Genomic DNA, 18,550 nt, shown 5'->3' with positions numbered 1-18,550 from the left:
TGTGATGTATGTGATGTGTGTGATGTCACGTGGTGTCGCATACAAGCATCTGGAATGGATGCGCAATGATGAACTCAGGTCAGGGGCATTTTCTGAAAGCAGTGGGCCTGTGTGCAGGATCATAAGTTGAGCCCCCGCAGCTGAGAAAAAGTGTGGCGCTCTGTGCCATAGGAAAATTTGGGTGTGGTTTTCATTTTCATACTGGCTGTGGCTTAAAGGGACACAGAGTTCAGGGGTTCAGTAGTAAGTGACGCAAAGGTTCAGGAATAATTTCAACAAAGTTCCCAGAAGCTCAACAGTAATTCCACAAACCGTCACCTGATTGGGGTTTTCTCAACCACAGTGAAGTCACAGCGAGTCATCTTCCTCCAGATGGTAGGTGGGGCTAGCAGGACTGTGATTGGCTTTAGCAGTGGCCAATGACAGTCCTTCTCCTCCTGGAAACAGCCCCCCCCCCCAGTACAGGTGTGGTGTGGGGAATTCTGAAATTGGAATGCAGTAGACCCCTTTCACACTGGAGGCGTTTTTCAGGGGCTTTAGCGCTAAAAATAGGGCCTGTAAAGCACCTGAAAAAAACCTCAGCTGCAAACTGGGGCACTGAGCTAGTAGGGCATCACAAAAAGTCCTGCAAGCAGCTTCTTTGCAGCGCTATAGGAGTGGTGAATACACCGCTCCTATAGCACACCTGCCCATTGAAATCAATGGGCAGCGCCGCCGTACCGCCGGCAAACCGCCGCTGCAGCGGCGTTTTGTGGGCAGTTTTAACCCTTTTTCGGCTGCTAGCGGGGGTTAAAACCGCCCCACTAGTGCCCAAATAGCGTCACTAAAACGACGGTAAAGCGGTGCTAAAAACAGCACCGCTTTACCGCCGACGCCCAGGCGTCGGTAGTGTGAAAACACTCTTAGTTTCTCACTGACACTTCCCTGCGCTGCTCTGTTGATGGGGAGGGAGCCGAGTGCCGGCAAAAGAGGCTTTGAGTGCCGCTTGTGGCACCTGTGCCGGGGGTTGCCCCTGTGTTATGCCCTGTACACACGATCGGACATTCTGACAGCAAAATCCATCTGATTTTTTCCGACGGATGTTGGCTCAAACTTTTCTTGCATACAATCGGTCACGCAAAGTTGGGTGGAAATTCCAAACATCAAGAACGCTGTGACGTACAACACGTATGACAAGCCAAGAAAAATGAAGTTCAACGGCCAGTGCGGCTCTTCTGCTTGATTCCGAGCAAGAGTGGAATGCGTCGGAATTGTGTACACACGATCGGAATTTCCGACAACAGATTTTGTTTTTGGAAAATTTTAGATTCAGCTCTCAAACTTTGTGTGTCGGAAATTCCGATGGAAAAATTCCGATGGAGCCTACACATGGTCGGAATTTCCGTCAACAAGCTCAGATCGCACATTTTCCGTCGGAAAGTCCGATCGTGTGTACAGGGCATTATAGTGTTCCCTTTCCCAAACCTGAAGAATATGATTAAATTAAAGTTTGTCTACAAGGATTTTTCTGTTTTCTCTTCTGAATTTCAATTTGGATCCTAAATTGTGAACTTTTCTGATTATTGCTTTTGCTATACGTTGTATTTTTATAAAAGAAGCATGGCCTATTCCACTGAGTTGTAACAGTTTTTTTTTCCCTAGAGGCATGTAAATGTGATGTTTAAGCACTTTGTGAATGCATGGCAAATATGATTGCAAATTACAGCATTGTAAAAAGCAATCCTTTTCCTCCAGATAGATTCTAAAAGCATGCTTTCTCTTGGCTGAATCTAATTCTAAGCCTGGATCCAATATATAGATCTATATATACTGTAGGTATATAAAGGCTTAGTACAGATAACAGATACAGGGCTTGGCTTACCAAGGGTAAATAGACCGATCCCCATGCAAGGGATTTCCCATTAGCTTAGTGAATTACGTAAATATCCGCTGATCCCTTTTTTCCCCTTGCACATGATTGTGTACTCTTTGCAAAGATAATTTTGCAGCACATTTATTAACCTAAGGGAGAACCCCCTTGCAAAGTAAACAGCTTATCAGTAAATCAACCCTATAGTGTTACATTTTTCAACAATTGCAAATGCAAACCACTAGGTATTAGAAAAAACATTTTCAGTTTCATGTCTATCTGCTTCTTGATTCTGCCATTTTTATCCAGATTGGCAAACAATTTAATGTCTATGGAGCACCAGCACAGGCTCACAGGTGAGGATTGTGGGGGTGGGAGCAATTGTGTGTGGCACGGGGGAGCACTAATGTGTGGGGTATGGAGGGGAGGCCGAGCAATCATGTATGTTGGAAAGCCTTACCTGATCATTTTTATTTTCCCCTAAAAACATACCTCCCAACTTTTTATATAAGTAAGTATATAGGCATAGGACACACCCCCTGCCATACCCCATTGACAGAGAATCTTATATCTGTACATGTTTATAGCATTTCTACTGTGCTACATCCATATATCCAATACTGACCTGTCATATATGGTAGCGTGGTTGTTCTTGGAGTTTGGTCAGTGTTCCACCAATACACCATACTATAACTAAAGGTACCCACAAAATTTATTTTAAAAAAATTAGTGAATACTGTTGCCCAGTTTCATATTTATCAGTACATGACTGTTATATATCTGATTCCTACTGTATTAAATTGTATTGTAATTGTACTTCCTGCCCTTATGTTGTAAAGTGCTGCGCAAACTGCTGGCGCTAAATAAATCCTGTATACTAATACTAATGATAACAATGAACTGCATGTTTATCTCTTCTTAGAGGAACTACTATATATGGCAAAACGTTGTCAACACCTGACCATCACTCCTACCTACAGTATATTGCCAAACCATGTGGACAACTGTTCAGTTTATGGAGTTTATATGTTTTCAGTGACGGGTACAGTAAATTCTACAGCATGCAAAGGCATATTTTAGACAGATGTGCGATTCTGACTTGTGGTAACAGTTTGGGGGAGGCCCCTTTATGTTCCTGTATGATTGTGCCCTTGTGCACAATCCAGTTATAAAGACATGATGGTTGGATGTGTTTGGTGTAGAGGAACTTGAATGGCTTGCACAGAGCCTCCACCTTACCCTTACTGAATACCTTTGGGATTCATTAGAACACAAATTGCAAGCCAGGTCTTCTCATAAAACATCAATACCTGACCTCACGAATGCACTTTTAGTTTAAAGTGATTGCAGTGGATTTGCACAGAGCAGCCTGGATCCTCCTCTTTTCAGGTCCCTTTTCGGTGCTCCAGGCCCCTCCCTCCTGTCGAGTGCCCCCACAGCAAGCAAAAGATAGGGGGGGGGCCAACATCATTTTAATGTCCATAGTTTTGTCTATAAATCTTTTGACCTTATAGTTTAACCACTTGTCAACCGCAATACGTAAATATACATTGCAGCTTGTAAGTGGTTTACAGGGGTTACGGCTGAAGTTACGGCCACTTGCCAGTGTTTCTTGCGCTTACTGTTTTCACCAACGAGTCCAAGAAATGATCCGACTTTGCACGGCTGCCCATAGAGGTGAGCAAAGACCAGATCATATCTATGATCTAGGAGGACCAGAGCGATGTCATGACATCACTTCTGGTCTACAGCGGAAGTAAACTATTTTTTTTTAACCACTTCAGCCCCGGAAGAATTTACCCCCTTAAAGACCAGAGCACTGCGTCGCTTTAACTGACAAGTGCGCGGTCATGCGACGTTGCACCCAAACAAAATTGACATCCTTTTTTCCCACAAATAGAGCTTTCTTTTGGTGGTATTTGATCACCTCTGCAGTTTTTATTTTTTGCTCTATAAACAAAAAAAGACCGACAATTTTGAAAAAAGAACAATATTTTTTACTTTTTGCTATAATAAATATGCCCCAAAAATATATAAAAAAAAAATAATTTCTTCCTCAGTTTAGGCTGATATGTATTCTTCTACATATTTTTGGTAAAAAAAGTTATAGCGTCTACAAAATAGGGGATAGATTTATGGCATTTTTATTATTTTTTTTTTTTTAATTAGTAATGGCATTGATCTGCTATTTTTATCGTGACAGCGACATTGTGGCAGACAGATCAGACACTTTTGACACTATTTTGGGATCATTGACATTTATACAGCGATCAGAGCTAAAAATAGCCACTGATTACTGTGTAAATGTCACTGGCAGGGAAGGGGTTAAACAATAGGGGGCGGTCAAGGGTTTAAGTGTGTTCCCTCAGTGTGTTCTAACTGTAAGGGGGGTGGGCTCACTAGAACATGACAGAGATCACTGGGAGCAGTAGATCCCTGTCATGTCACTAGGCAGAACAGGGAAATGCCTTTTTTACATAGGCATCTCCCCGTTCTGCCTCTCCGTGCCAGGATCGCGGACAACCGGCGGACATCCAGTCCGTGGGCACGCTCCCGTGGCGCGCTGCGGGAGCACGCACGTCGTGCATTCGCCCGCTAGCCTGCGTTGATGGAGGGACGTACGGGTACGCCCATTTGCACCATTCTGCCGCCGTACATTGTCGTGCAGGGGTTGGGAAGCGGTTAAAGCAAAAGATCAATTTTGTTTTTTTGTGATCTTTTGCTTTCAAAGGTAAAGGATAGATATGGGGTCTTATAGACCCCAGATCTCTCCATAAAGAGGACCTGTCATCTCGTATTTCTATTACAAGGGATGTTTGCAATGATTGCCATTTTATTCTCTAGGGTCTCTGCCAAAATATATATATATATAATGTTTGGGGTTGCTAAGTAAGCAACAAATCCTGACTTTTAATTGTAAACACAATGTGCCAGAAAAGGCTTGGCCCTTAAGTGGCTAGCTACTGCTAGGGTGTTTTTTTTATTATCTTTAACTCATGGTTAGATCAGTGGTACACAGTATATAGGATTTCTCCCTCTTTTTTCTAAATGCCTTTACATGCAGGCATGAGCAATCCAAACATAAAGATTGTTTTAAACAACTATACACTACCAGTCCAGCCTCCTAGCCTGTTGTCTTTGATCGGCTGAAGTCTACTCAGTAGTAAATCTACCCTGATCAAGCATTTCCACTGGCATTTGTATATGTCTAGCTTTTCACACAGTTCAGACAAACTAAGTCTGTGTTCATCAAAACATACCCTCATCCCAAGGCCAATCTAAAGTTTCAGAAGGACAAAGCAGTGTATTTTCAAATGTTTCACTTGTGTATTGCCTACAAAATAAGTACACCACCCAAACAGATATTGAATCCTTAGAAGGCTTTGTTTTCATAATGGATAGAGTAAGTGAGGGTTATAACCCCTGTCAGTTTTTTTCTGTCATTTGTGTCCCATTGGGGAGATTTCCCTTCACTTCCTGTCTCATAGCCAAACAGGAAGTGAGAGGAAAACACTCTAAAGTGAGGGAATCCCTGATAGCCACCAGGATCACCAGAACTGATGTCACCCATTGGAAGATCCCCCTCTATTCCTTTTTTGGTCAAACCCACAATTTAGGACTTTTTTTTCACTCTCACTTTCCACAGGTGTGCAAATCCTTTTTAGTTTTAGTTTAGTTTACACATTATAAAGCAGCACAAGGGGCAGTATGATGCAGCAACTAAAAGCAACCATTGACATTTACCTTCATGTGGTGCTTTACATAGCTACCAATCCCTATCCCTGATTTGGAGGGACTGTCCCTGATTTGGAGCAATGTCCCTCTGTCCCTCTTTCCTCCTCATTTGTCCCTCATTTTGGTATGATCTATATAGTTGTATATAAAATGTAATATTTATCTTTAAAAAAGTGTTTCCCAGTGCTAAACCTTTTCTAAATTGCTGCATTTGTACATTTCAAAAGCCAACATAAAGGAATATTAGGGATAAAAAAAAAAAGCACTTGTGGGTTTAACTAATCATTTTTTTTGTATAATTTTTCCCTGTAATCGGGAGCGGTGATCATTTTCGTGTCACACATAGCCCCTCCCCCCCACAGTTAGAATCACTCCCTAGGACAAACTTAACAACTGCAGCGCCCCCTCCTGGTTAACCCCTTCACTGCCGGTCACATTTACACAGTAATCAATGCATTTTTAATCGCACTGATCACTGTATAAATGTGAATGGTCCCAAAATAGCGCCAAAAGTGTACGATCTGTCCGCCATAATGTCACAGTCACAAATAAAAATCGCCGCCATTACTATAAAAAAAAAAAATATTAATAAAAATGCCATAAAACTATCCCCTATTTTGTAGACGCTATAACTTTTGTGCAAATTGTGATTTTTTTTTTTTTTACCAAAAATATGTAGAATACATATCGGCCTAAACTGAGGGGAAAAAAATTTTTTTTTATATATATTTTTTGGGGATATTTATCCTAACAAAAAGTAAAAAAAATAATGCGTTTTTTTTCTAAATTGTCGCTCCTTTTTTGTTGATAGTGTAAAAAGTAAAAAAAAAGAAAACTCTATTTGTGGGGAAAAAAGGACGTCAATTTTGTTTGGGAGCCACGTTGCATGACCGCGCAATTGTCAGTTAAAGCGATGCAGTGCCGAATCACAAAAAGTGCTCTGGTCATTTGCCAGCCAAATGGTCCGGGGCTGAAGTGGTTAAAGGAGAAGCAGGGCCAAAGATCTTTAGCACTACTTCTTCTGTGGGTCACAGGAGTGCACTTAGTTCTGTATTTCTGTGACTCAGATTCAGCTGACAGAGGGCTTAAGTCCGCTGTCATCTGATGTCACAAAGCCAGTCCAGGCTCTACAGGTATCCCGACAATAATGTCGGGATCTGCCATTATTGCCTCAGTGTGCCGCTGGGAGACTGAGCCAGCTGCTCCAACTCCCTCCACAGCCCAGCACTCCAGTAAGCGCTGGAGGTGCAGAAAAGAGAGCCAGTGACTGACAATCATTGCTCTGTGCTCAGAGCGGACCCGAGAACTGAGCAATCAGCAGTCTTTGATTGCTCAGTTCTTGGTGTAGAGACAGCTAGTGACAGATGCTGCATTGGATTGATACTGCATCCTCCTAAGTGAGTATTATTATTTATTTATTTTTTTTACATTTCACACTTCTCTTTTAACAGTAGAGTCCAGCTAGCACAAAAAAGAGAAGCTGATAAGAAAATAAAGAGAAGCTAATGGCTGGCAATTGCTTAATTTGCATATTTTGATGCAAATATACTGGATTACTTAACCCTCTAGATGTGAGATTGCAGATATTTGCACACAACTGCTGCAACAAATATACTGAAATTCTATGGTCACATGACTTTGTGAAATTGAAAAAAGTAATGTGTCCACATCTTTTTCGTCATTTATGTGCATGCAGATTACAAGATCTTCCAGAAAATACGTCAGTAGCTCAGTTTCTTAATAGGATTTCAGTAATATCATTGGGAAATTTATCTAGAACTTCTTTAAATTATGATTTACTTCTATAAGATTTAACTTGAATTAAATCTGCTCACATACAGCTGTTGTCTTCATTAGGCAGAACAGTAGTGGTATTATTAGGAATGTCACAAATCTGCTATTTGGATTCTAATCCATAAAGTCTGCCAATAGATAATGATATCAGTCAGCCATTAGGGCCATCTCACATCAGAACGCAGTGTGGGAAAGGCGTGTCCTGTACGCATTTCCCGCATCATACTCAAACGCATTGCCTTTGCTGTGGCTGCCAATGCAATGTTAACGGCAGCCCAATGCAGTTTGCAAATATAGTATGTTTGCACCAAATGCACCATGCGATTTAGTGCGGTGCGTTTGTTAAAAGTAGTGCATGCACTACTTTTTTCACATTCTGGTGCGATTTCAGCCCATTCAAATGAATAGGCTGCAAAATCGCACCACACGGGAACAGGTAGGAATCATACAGCAAACGTGGCATGCTTTCTTTTACAATCCCGGTGTGAACCGGCCCTATGCTGTAGGATTTTGCAGCCCATTTATTTGAGTTGGCTGAAATCGCACTGGAATGCAGAAAAAAGTAGTGCATGCACTACTTTTTTTTAAAAACGTGCTGCACCAAATCGCATGGTACTGTGCATTTTTAACAATTCTGGACAACTGCCAAGTCTGATACCAGATTTTACAAGACTGTAAACATACAAGTGGGGGATTAATAAAGATTGCCACATGGAGAAAAATGTGGCAATTTCTATATGCACACTTAAAGGATGTTAAAAGCTTTCTTTTTTCTTTTTTTTAAAAATAACAATCATTTTATACTTACCTGCTCTGTGTAATGGTTTTGCACAGAGCAGCCCTGATCCTCTTTTTCTCAGGTCCCCGCCAGCGCTCTTGGCCCCTCCCTCCTGCCAAGTGCCCCCCAGAGCAAGCAGCTTGCAATGGGGGCACTCAAGCAGGCTTGTTCGCAAGCTGCGGCTCTGGTGTCCATTCACACACACAGAGCTGTGTCTCGACCCCGCCCGCTCTCTCCCCTCATTGGCTCACTAGCTGTTATTGACAGGAGCAACAGCCAATAGCACTTGCTGCTGTCTCAGCCAATGAGGAGGGAGAGTCCGTAGATAATTCAATAATTTGTTGCATCGTAGTGGCGGCTGTCCATCCACACCCATCAACTTCTCTCCTTCTACAGTGCTCCCTTCCTCACTACAGTATTTACATCACTGTGCTAATGGTGGATATTTTACAAGTTATTAGGGCCGTTTCACACTGCTGCTCTGTAGTTTGGCTGCAGCGCAGGTTTACGGGAGGTTTTCGCGCAGGTTACCCACGGATTCTCATAGACTTTCTACTATGTCCCACATTTTTGGCACGTTTTGTGAAAGCGCACCAAAAGTCCTGCAAGCTGCATCTTTGGTGTGCTTTCAGAAAATGCACCAAAAATGCCAGACATCATAGAAAGTCTATGGGAAAACGCAGGTAACCTACACAAAAACGGCCAAATCGTAGCGCAGCAGTGTGAAATGGCCCTAAATTGGACTGTTTTGGTGCATGCTATCAGTTATTAATAATAAGTATTCCATATCACTTTTAACATGATTTGGCATGCTGGCACAACAATACATACAACTTGTGTAATAGTATTGTTGATTTGTCACAAAATGAGCTGATAAGTACACTAAAATGTATTTCAATTTGTTAAACCATCTTCCCCTAAGCCTCGTACACACGATCCGATTGTTGACCAACCGAGTGTCTGATTTTTGTCTTAAGGGCGTGTGCCAGGAACTTGTCTTGCATACTAACGGTACACAATTGTCGTGCCACAAACACGAATGTAGTGACGTACTACGAGGAATTTCAGCTCTTGAGCGCCACCCTTTGGGCCCCTTCACCCTTTTGGGCTAATTTCGTGTTTGGTGAGCATTGATTCCGAGCATGCGTGTTTGTACTTTCCACTTTTGTGTGACGGATTTGTGTACTGACCATACGAAAATCTGACGTCAAACCGTTGTCCCCCGAAAATGTACTAGCCTTTCATCCAACATTTGTTTGCGGAAAATTAGACAATTGTCAAAAGGAATGTACTAACAGTAAGATTTTAGGACAACAGTGTGTCAACAGACAATCTCCTGCCAACAATTGTACCGAGTGTACGAGGCTTAACAGTCTACACAAACTTTATTATAGTGTTAAAAATGTTGTACACTAATTAGCTCCAGCTTCTTAGACAGCCGTGCCTAACCAATTATTTTCAACTAGTTGTTTTACCCCTGTCATTGAAGAGCACACAATTACACTACAGTGAACAAAAAACCATGATAGATCAATAGAAGAGCTCAGCTAAGGGAAGAAAAGTGGGGCTCCTTTTATATTAGACATATCAGGAATCCAGATTGCTCTAGCCTATTCAGCTGATGTGTACAAATGTCAATTCAACTCATACAAATCTGATGTATACCCTTTGTCATCCCATGAAAGAATTAGATGTAAAGGATCCCCTATCTCATTCTCTTACCTATGCATGATCTGACTTTCATCCCTGTCTAATCCCATGAAGGAATCAGATGCAAGGGATCTCCTATATAATTCCCTTATGTAAGAATGCTCTGACTTCCATCTAACGCTAATCAGATACAGGGGAACCCCTATATAATTCCCTTATGTAAGAATGCTCTGACTTCCACCTATCTCTAATCAGATACAAGGGAACCCCTATATAATTCCCTTATGTAAGAATGCTCTGACTTCCACCTATCTCTAATCAGATGCAAGGGAACCCCTGTATAATTTCCTTATGTAAGAATGCTCTGACTTGCACCTGTCTCTGATCAGATACAAGGGAACCCCTATATAATTCCCTTATGTAAGAATGCTCTGACTTCCACCTATCTCTAATCATATACAAGGGACCCCCTATATAATTCCCTTATGTAAGAATGATCTGACTTCCACCTATCTCTAATCAGATACAACAGAACCCCTATATAGTTCCCTTATGTAAGCATAATATGACTTCCACCCATCTCTAATCAGATACAAGGGAACCCCTATATAATTCCCTTATGTAAGAATGCTCTGACTTCCACCTATCTCTAATCAGATACAAGGGAACCCCTATATAATTCCCTTATGTAAGAATGCTCTGACTTCCACCTATCTCTAATCAGATGCAAGGGAACCCCTGTATAATTTCCTTATGTAAGAATGCTCTGACTTGCACCTGTCTCTGATCAGATACAAGGGAACCCCTATATAATTCCCTTATGTAAGAATGCTCTGACTTCCACCTATCTCTAATCATATACAAGGGACCCCCTATATAATTCCCTTATGTAAGAATGATTTGACTTCCACTTATCTCTAATCAGATACAAGGGCACCCCTATACAATTCCCTTATGTAAGAATGATCTGACTTCCACCTATCTCTAATCAGATACAAGGGAACCCCTATATAATTCCCTTATGTAAGAATGATCTGACTTCCACCTATCTCTAATCAGATACAACAGAACCCCTATATAGTTCCCTTATGTAAGCATAATCTGACTTCCACCCATCTCTAATCAGATACAAGGGAACCCCTATATAATTCCCTTATGTAAGAATGCTCTGACTTCCACCCATCTCTAATCAGATACAAGGGAACCCCTATATAATTCCCTTATGTAAGAATGCTCTGACTTCCACCCATCTCTAATCAGATACAAGGGAACCCCTATATAATTTAAGAATGCTCTGACTTCCACCTGTTTCTAATCAGATACAAGGGAACCCCTATAAAATTCCCTTATGTAAGAATGATCAGACTTCCACCTATCTCTAATCAGATACAAGGGAACCCCTATATAATTCCCTTATGTAAGCATGATCTGACTTCCACCCATCTCTAATCAGATACAAGGGAACCCCTATATAATTCCCTTATGTAAGAATGATTTGACTTCCAACTTTTCTAGCTCCATGAAGAAATCAGATACAGGAGAACCCCAGTGATCTGACTTTCACCCATTCCTAATCATATATAAAGGAACCCCCATATAATTCCCTGATGTAAGCATTATTTGACTTTCACCTATTTCTCATTCCATAAAATAATCTGATACATAAGAACACTTATGCCCCGTATACACGAGCGGATTTTCCGTCGGAAAAAACTTGGATGGTTTTTCCGACGGAATTCCGCTCAAGCTTGTCTTGCATATACACGGTCACACAAAAGTTCTCTGAACTTTTGACCGTCAATAACGCGGTGACGTACAACACTACGACGAGCCAAGAAAATGAAGTTCAATGCTTCCGAGCATGCGTCAAATTGTTTCCGAGCATGTGTAGGAATTTTTTGCGCGTCGGACTTTGTACAGACGATCGGAATTTCCGATCTGAACTTTTTCCGACCGAAAAATAGAGAACATACTCTCAATCTTTTGCTGGCTGGAACTCTGCCAGCAAAAGTCCGATGGAGCATACACACGGTCAGAATTTCTGACCAAAAGCTCACATCCGACTTTTGCTGGCAGAATTCTGATTGTGTGTATGGGGCATTATACATTTGCCTTATGTAAGCATGGTATACCTTTCACTAATTTCTTATTCCATGGGGAAATCAGATCCCCTGTATAATTCCCCTATATAAGGTGATTTGATTTTAATTAAGTTCTCATCAGATGTAAAGGAACCCTTATATATTTATATAATGTAAGCATGATCTGACTTACACCCATATCTAACCCCATGAAGAAATCGGATACAGGAGAACCCCTACTATATATTTCCCTTATGTAAGGTGATCTGACTTTTTCTCATGTTTCATCCCATGAAGGAATCAGATATAAAGGAACTCCTATTTATTTCCATTATGTAAAGTAATCTGACTTTCACCCATTTATAATCACATATAAAGGAAATCACATATAATTCCCTAATGTAAGCATTATCTGACTTTCATCCATTTCTCATTCCATGCAAGAATCAGATGCATGGGAATGCCTATACATTTCCCTTATGTAAGCATGGTATGCCTTTCACCTATTTCTAGTTCCGTGGGGAAATCAGATCCCCTAAGGATCCCCTATATAATTCCCTTATGTAAGGTGATCTGATTTCCATCAGATGTAAAGCAACCCCTATACGTTTATGATCTGACTTTCACCCATGTGTAAACCCATGAAGGGATCAGGTGATCCCTTCTATCTTTCTGTAAGCAATGTAAGTCATCCAGCCAGTGTCTGGTATGGGTCACACAACTCCTCCATACCTCCTCCTCTACAATGACACAATGATGGCCCTGGGCTGTTTTGGAAATCTGCCTACAACCGGTTTTCTGATGCATTATACAGGATCTGCCCTGCTTTCATCAGATGGGAACATTTGAAGAAATCAGACTCAAAGGTGTGAAGAGGCATAATAAAGTGATTGATGACTGTGTGAATGAGTCCTTCCTCCCTCCTCACTGCACCTGGTGGGTTCTAGGAAACCTCCATCCCCCCATCTACTACTATGAGGACAAAGCAGCCTCTGTGTGCTCTCCTCCACCATGACATATCACTCTCCTCCACCATGACATATCACTCTCCTCCACCATGACATATCACTCTCCTCCACCATGACATATCACTCTCCTCCACCATGACATATCAGTCTTCTCCATCCTAATCAACTTGTTACACATCATCATCATGACCTGGGCTGGAAAATAGGCTTGATGTCTCCTATCTACTGATTTCCTAGGATCTACTATCAGGTTACTAGTGTCAGCCATCGCTTCCTTGTATTACCTGTGCTCCTCTCCGCAGTGTGCCATGGTAGATCAGTGTGGGGAAGGATGATCGACCAGTCCTCTTCGGTATGTGGCTGGGACTTGTCACGTATTGCTCTGCATCCACCTGAAATATGTCACAGATGACGTCATTGGAGGCAAGCCTCTGGGTGACCAATGAGGAGGTTCCCTGTGATGAGGATGCTGACTAAGGAGGGTTCTGTGTACGAGGATGTGTGACTGCAGATCGCACACACAGGGAAGGATAGGTGTATGTCACCACATCACATCGGATCACATCAGATAAGATCACATCATATCACATCAGATCACATCATATCACATCACATCATATCACATCAGATAAGATCACATCACATCATATCACATCATATCAGATAAGATCACATCATATCATATAACATCAGATCACATGACATCAGATCACATCATATCACATCAGATAAGATCACATCATATCACATTAGATCACATGACATCACATCACATGACATCAGATCACATCAGATTACATCAGATCACATGACATCAGATCACATCAGATCACATGACATCAGATCACATCAGATTACATCAGATCACATGACATCAGATCACATCAGATCACATCACATCAGATCACATCAAATCACATGACATCAGATCACATAACATCACATCAGATTACATCAGATCACATCAAATCACATGACATCAGATCACATAACATCACATCACATCAGATCTCCATCTCACTCCTCACATGCTATATTCAGCAAGAGATCCTTGGAGAGGACTGATACTAAGAGAGCAGAGAACATGTGTGTTTTGTTTTTAAATAAACCCTTTAGTCATCTATATACAAGGCAACAATGTTATTTTTAACACTTTAATCACCCATATGTCAGGCAACTTTGTATTTTTTTTTTCAATGTATCCTTTAGTTGTCCATATTCCAGACCCCCTTTAGTCATCCCTATTCAAGGCAATATGTTATTTTGTCTTACATATAGACTAAAGGGTTATTAGCAAATAACATTTTGTCTGGCATATGGTTAACTAAGAGTTAAAAAAAAAAAGTTGTCTGGCCTATGGATAACTGAAAGGTTCATTTATTCATTTTTTTATTTGTTTCAGGTACTTATATAGCACCGTCATTTTACACAGCGCTTTACATATACATTGTACATTCACCTCAGTCCCTACTCTTAAGGAGCTTACAACCTAAGGTCCCTAACACACATTCATACATATACTAGGGCCAATTTAGACAGGATCTGATTAACCTACCATAAAACATAACATTTTGTCTGGCCTATGGATAACTAAAAGGTTAATAAAACATAACAGTTTGTCATGCATATGGAAGTCTAATGCTGCGTACACACGAGCGGAATTTCTGACAGAAAGAGTCAGATGGGAGCTTTTCATCGTATATTCCGACCGTGTGTATGCCTCATCAGACTTTTTCTGTCAAGAATTCAGACGGACTTAGATAGATATAATGTTCTATATTTTTCGGAAGGAACAAATTACTATCGGAAAAAACGATTGTCTGTATGCTGTTCCGACACACCAAAAACGACGCATGCTCTGAAGCAAGTACGAGACGGAAGCTATTGGCTACTGGCTATTGAACTTCCTTTTTCTAGTCCTGTCTAACGAGTTGTACATCACCGCGTTCTGGACAGTCGGAATTTGGTGTGACTGTGTGTATGCAAGACAGCTTGAGTGGAATTCCGTAGGAACTCCGTCATAAAAACCTTCAGAGTTTATTCCGACGCCAAAAAAAACTTGTAATTGCTTGCTATGCTTCATAGACCATTTATATACCCCTAATGAGCCCACGATCCAATCCAATACACCACTAGTATTGCTGTTAGCCAAAGTATAATTGGATAAACAATTGTATAAACAAGAACAAGTTTAGGGTTATGGTAAGGGTTATGGTTTCCCGTTAGGGTTTCCGGTTAGGGGTTAGGGTTTCCCATTAGGGTTAGGGGGTTATGGTTAGGGTTTTCCCCTTGAAGAACAAGTTTAGGGTTATGGTTAGGGTTAGGATTAGGGTTTCCCATTAGGGTTAGAGGGTTACGGTTAGGGTTTTCCCCTTGAAGAACAAGTTAGGGTTTCTAGTTGGGGTTTCCTATTAGGGTTAAGGTTTTCCTCTTGAAGAACAAGTTTAGGGTTAGGGTTAGGGTTAAGATTAGGATTAGGGTTTCTGGTCCTCGCACGCGATTTCTGGAGCATTTCCTCACATATGCTCATTATGGGATCCATAGTAAAAGCACCAAAATTGAGGTAGATACAAGTACACTGCTGCTCTCTCAGCTGCTGCTACTCACTCTGGTCTCACAGAATGGCTGAAATAGTTAAACAATACTGTTTTTTGGGCTTTGGGAGGGTCCTATGATGTTATTTTAAATAAATGCTCCTAGACGCAAACGCAGCATTCAAACGCGGCTAAACGGGCGTTTTTAAACGCCGGTGTCAAGCGGTCAAAAAAATCGTTTTGAGGAGTTTGCCTCAGCGTCCCGTGTACATAAGCCATAAGGGTTAATAAAACATAACATTTTGTCTTGCATACAAATTACTAATAGGGTTAATAAAACCTAACATTTTGTCTGGCATAGGGATGACTAAAGGGTTAATAAAACATAACTTTTTTTTTTTTTGTTAGTTAGTTAGGGGGAAGTGTTAATTGTTTGTAGTGTACTGGTGGTGTGAGGTTTAAAGGGGGGAATTGGGGAAGAAATGAGGGGTGGGGGAGGGTACACGGAGACCAGGGTGGAACTAGGGTGGTGGCTTTTTGCAGCCATCTCTAAACCCACCCCTTAATTAAATAAAGATTTCACAATATTTTAGGTTCTCACGGTTAAAAAGGGGGTGTGGTTATGTGTTTTTTTTTTTTTTGTGTGTTTGGTTGGTTAGAGGGTGAGGGCGAGGGAAAGGGTATGGAAAGGTAGAATAGAGAGGAAGTACATACACATGTATATAAGATACAAAATTTTAAATCCTTTGAACTTCTAAAAGGATTTTTTTTCTTCTTCTCCTCTTTCTCTCTCTTCCTTGGGTGAAGGGGGTAGTCTATCTCTTCTTTTTTTTAAACACATGGAATAAAGCTGGGAGAACCCTAGAATTGTATGTATATTTTGGGGATTGGAAAAATTATGTAATTTATATACTTAAGGAATGTCATGTATATAGTGATCTTTGAATGTCATGTTATGTAATTTTGTGTCTTTTTTTCTAAAAATTCAATAAAAATGTAGCAAAGTCCTTTGAGGCCTAATGGGGACCTCCAGAGTAAGGGACAGCTGACATCCTTCAGTGTAGAGTGGGTTGCAAGGCATGGTGGGTGTAATGCAAGGTTTAATTCATTTCCTGTCCCATAGACAAAACAGGAAGTGAAAGGAAGTCCCTCCAAAGTGAGGGAATCTTTGGTAGTCACCAGAACTAGTGTCCCCATTGGAAGATTTCCATTCCTGTTCTGGTGACAATCCAACATTTGGGATTTTCTTTTACTATGACTTTCAGCTAAAACGCTAAACAGGACAAATAGAAGGGGTGAATCTCCTTTGACACGCGCTGACATCCTATCTGATCCTGTCCGCTAACAACAGACAGATGGGGATCCATTCCCCATCCATCTGGCAAATCGGATTGGATGACAATCAGGTGTAAATGGACAGGCGGTCCGTTTACATCTGACCACCCATAGAGGAGACTGCACTCTGCATAACATGTCACCCACCTGCTGAGGGGGGATCAGCGGACAAATTCCCTGCTGAGCAGGCAGACTCAGAGTGTGTGAGGGGCCTTACAATAAAAACATGGCAGGTGTTCTAATACCTCTACACATATCCAAACAGCACACAAAAAGTTTTGCCTTCAGTTATACTTTTATTTTAAAAAAAAATGTTTTTTTATTAGCCCTGTAGCAATACCAGTGCATGGGCCACTGATTTTAACTGGTTCTTTCCCAATAAGTACAGAGGCTGCCCATTAATACAAGCAACAGTCCATTTATACTGGCTCTAGTAAACAGTCTAGGCCTGGGGGGGGGGATAGTTTTTAAGGTCTACTGCTTGAAGATACTTTTAACAGAAAAGGGGGGATTAAAGCCTGGGATACTTCAAAACGCTCAGTAGCAGTCCGTCCACGTCCCGTGACTCAATCCAATGTTTCGTCATCAACATGCGTCTTCAGGGGCACCCTGAACGTCCCTGAAGATGCATGTTGATGACGAAACGTTGGGTTGAGTCATGGGTCGTGTGACATAGGACACGGATGGACGGAGAAGCGGCGGCCATCTTGTTGGTTAGAAGTGCTGGTCGCTTCTTCCTATTATGCTTGCTGAACTCCTTCAAATATGTGAGTTTATTTTATCATTTTTCAATATATAAATTTTTTTTCAATAAATAAACAGGACAAATAGAAGGGGTGAATCTTGTTTGGATGCCTGCGCAATGAGCGTTCTTTCTTTATCCTATGCATTTGTATGATGATCGAACCATTACCTGAGCCCTGGAGTACACTCGGCTGAGAGGAAGGTTTTTTCAGTCTGCTACTGGGTCTAGTGTGAGAAGGTTCTCTTTGGGATACAGGAGCTGCGGATAATGGGATTGTTTTTTGTTATCCTTTGAGTGCATATAATGTGTATAGCCAATACACTAATGGTAAGAGTCAGTTATATTGGGTGAAGGTGACGGGCTTTTTATCATCTTTCTCTCTCTCATATTGGACATTGTTTTGATTGGTTCTAGTCCTTCTGCTCATAACGGATGAACTTTTTTGTATGAACTTTATGCCCTTTATTTTGTGTTTTGAGCGCTACACCATTTACCCACATTTCGTTATTTTTTCCAGCAATTTAGTGTTAGCAGCTATTTGTACAGTTTATTATTTGTTAAGCACAACAAAACTTTTTTTTGTTTATTGTTAGCCCCCCCAGTACCTGCTCTGGGCAGCTTCTTCTACCCGGGGCCTGGGTGCAGTGCTTCTCCTGCAGGTGGTTACTCCTAGAGCTGGGAACCTGGGACCAGCTGAGCACCGCTGGTACATCTGGTCCTCTCCCTTCCTCCTGGGCACCACCGAGCTGGGCATCTAGGGCTGGAGGAAACTGGGGGGGGGGGGGGGGGGGGCAAGGTAGAGTCCCAAATTCTTGCACTTTATGGATTGATAGCAGGTTTGAATATTTAGTTTGCAGTATTATGTAGAGATATTTACCCAGCGCAATATTTATATATATTTGTTTGATTTAAACACAACATATGAGAGTGTGACTGGTGTCATCAGCTGAAAAGCATTATTACATTTCCTTGCATCAACAGGATGCTTCTTTCAAGGCTTTCAGCCTAATGTATTATTGGTAGGTCGCAAGATTTTTATTTATCACTCCAAAATTCTGTCCACCAATAAGCTAATCCCCTG

At 41.3% G+C, this 18,550-nt stretch overlaps 1 protein-coding gene across 1 annotated transcript in view; it reads right to left on the bottom strand.

The window, feature by feature from the left end:
• The window catches only part of PNP (purine nucleoside phosphorylase), a 52,988-nt gene extending 39,695 nt beyond the window's left edge, over window positions 1-13,293 (bottom strand). Inside the window, exon 1 of the mRNA XM_073631937.1 lies at window positions 13,140-13,293. Within this exon, the coding sequence (XP_073488038.1) occupies window positions 13,140-13,165 (26 nt within the window). The 5' untranslated portion in view covers window positions 13,166-13,293. The remainder of the gene's footprint in view (window positions 1-13,139) is intronic.
• Window positions 13,294-18,550: the final 5,257 nt, after the last annotated feature.

Source organism: Aquarana catesbeiana, linkage group LG01, assembly GCF_042186555.1.
Source record: "Aquarana catesbeiana isolate 2022-GZ linkage group LG01, ASM4218655v1, whole genome shotgun sequence".
In the NCBI taxonomy this organism is placed as follows: Eukaryota; Metazoa; Chordata; class Amphibia; order Anura; family Ranidae; genus Aquarana; species Aquarana catesbeiana.
This window is presented reverse-complemented; position numbering and strand designations above follow the sequence as displayed.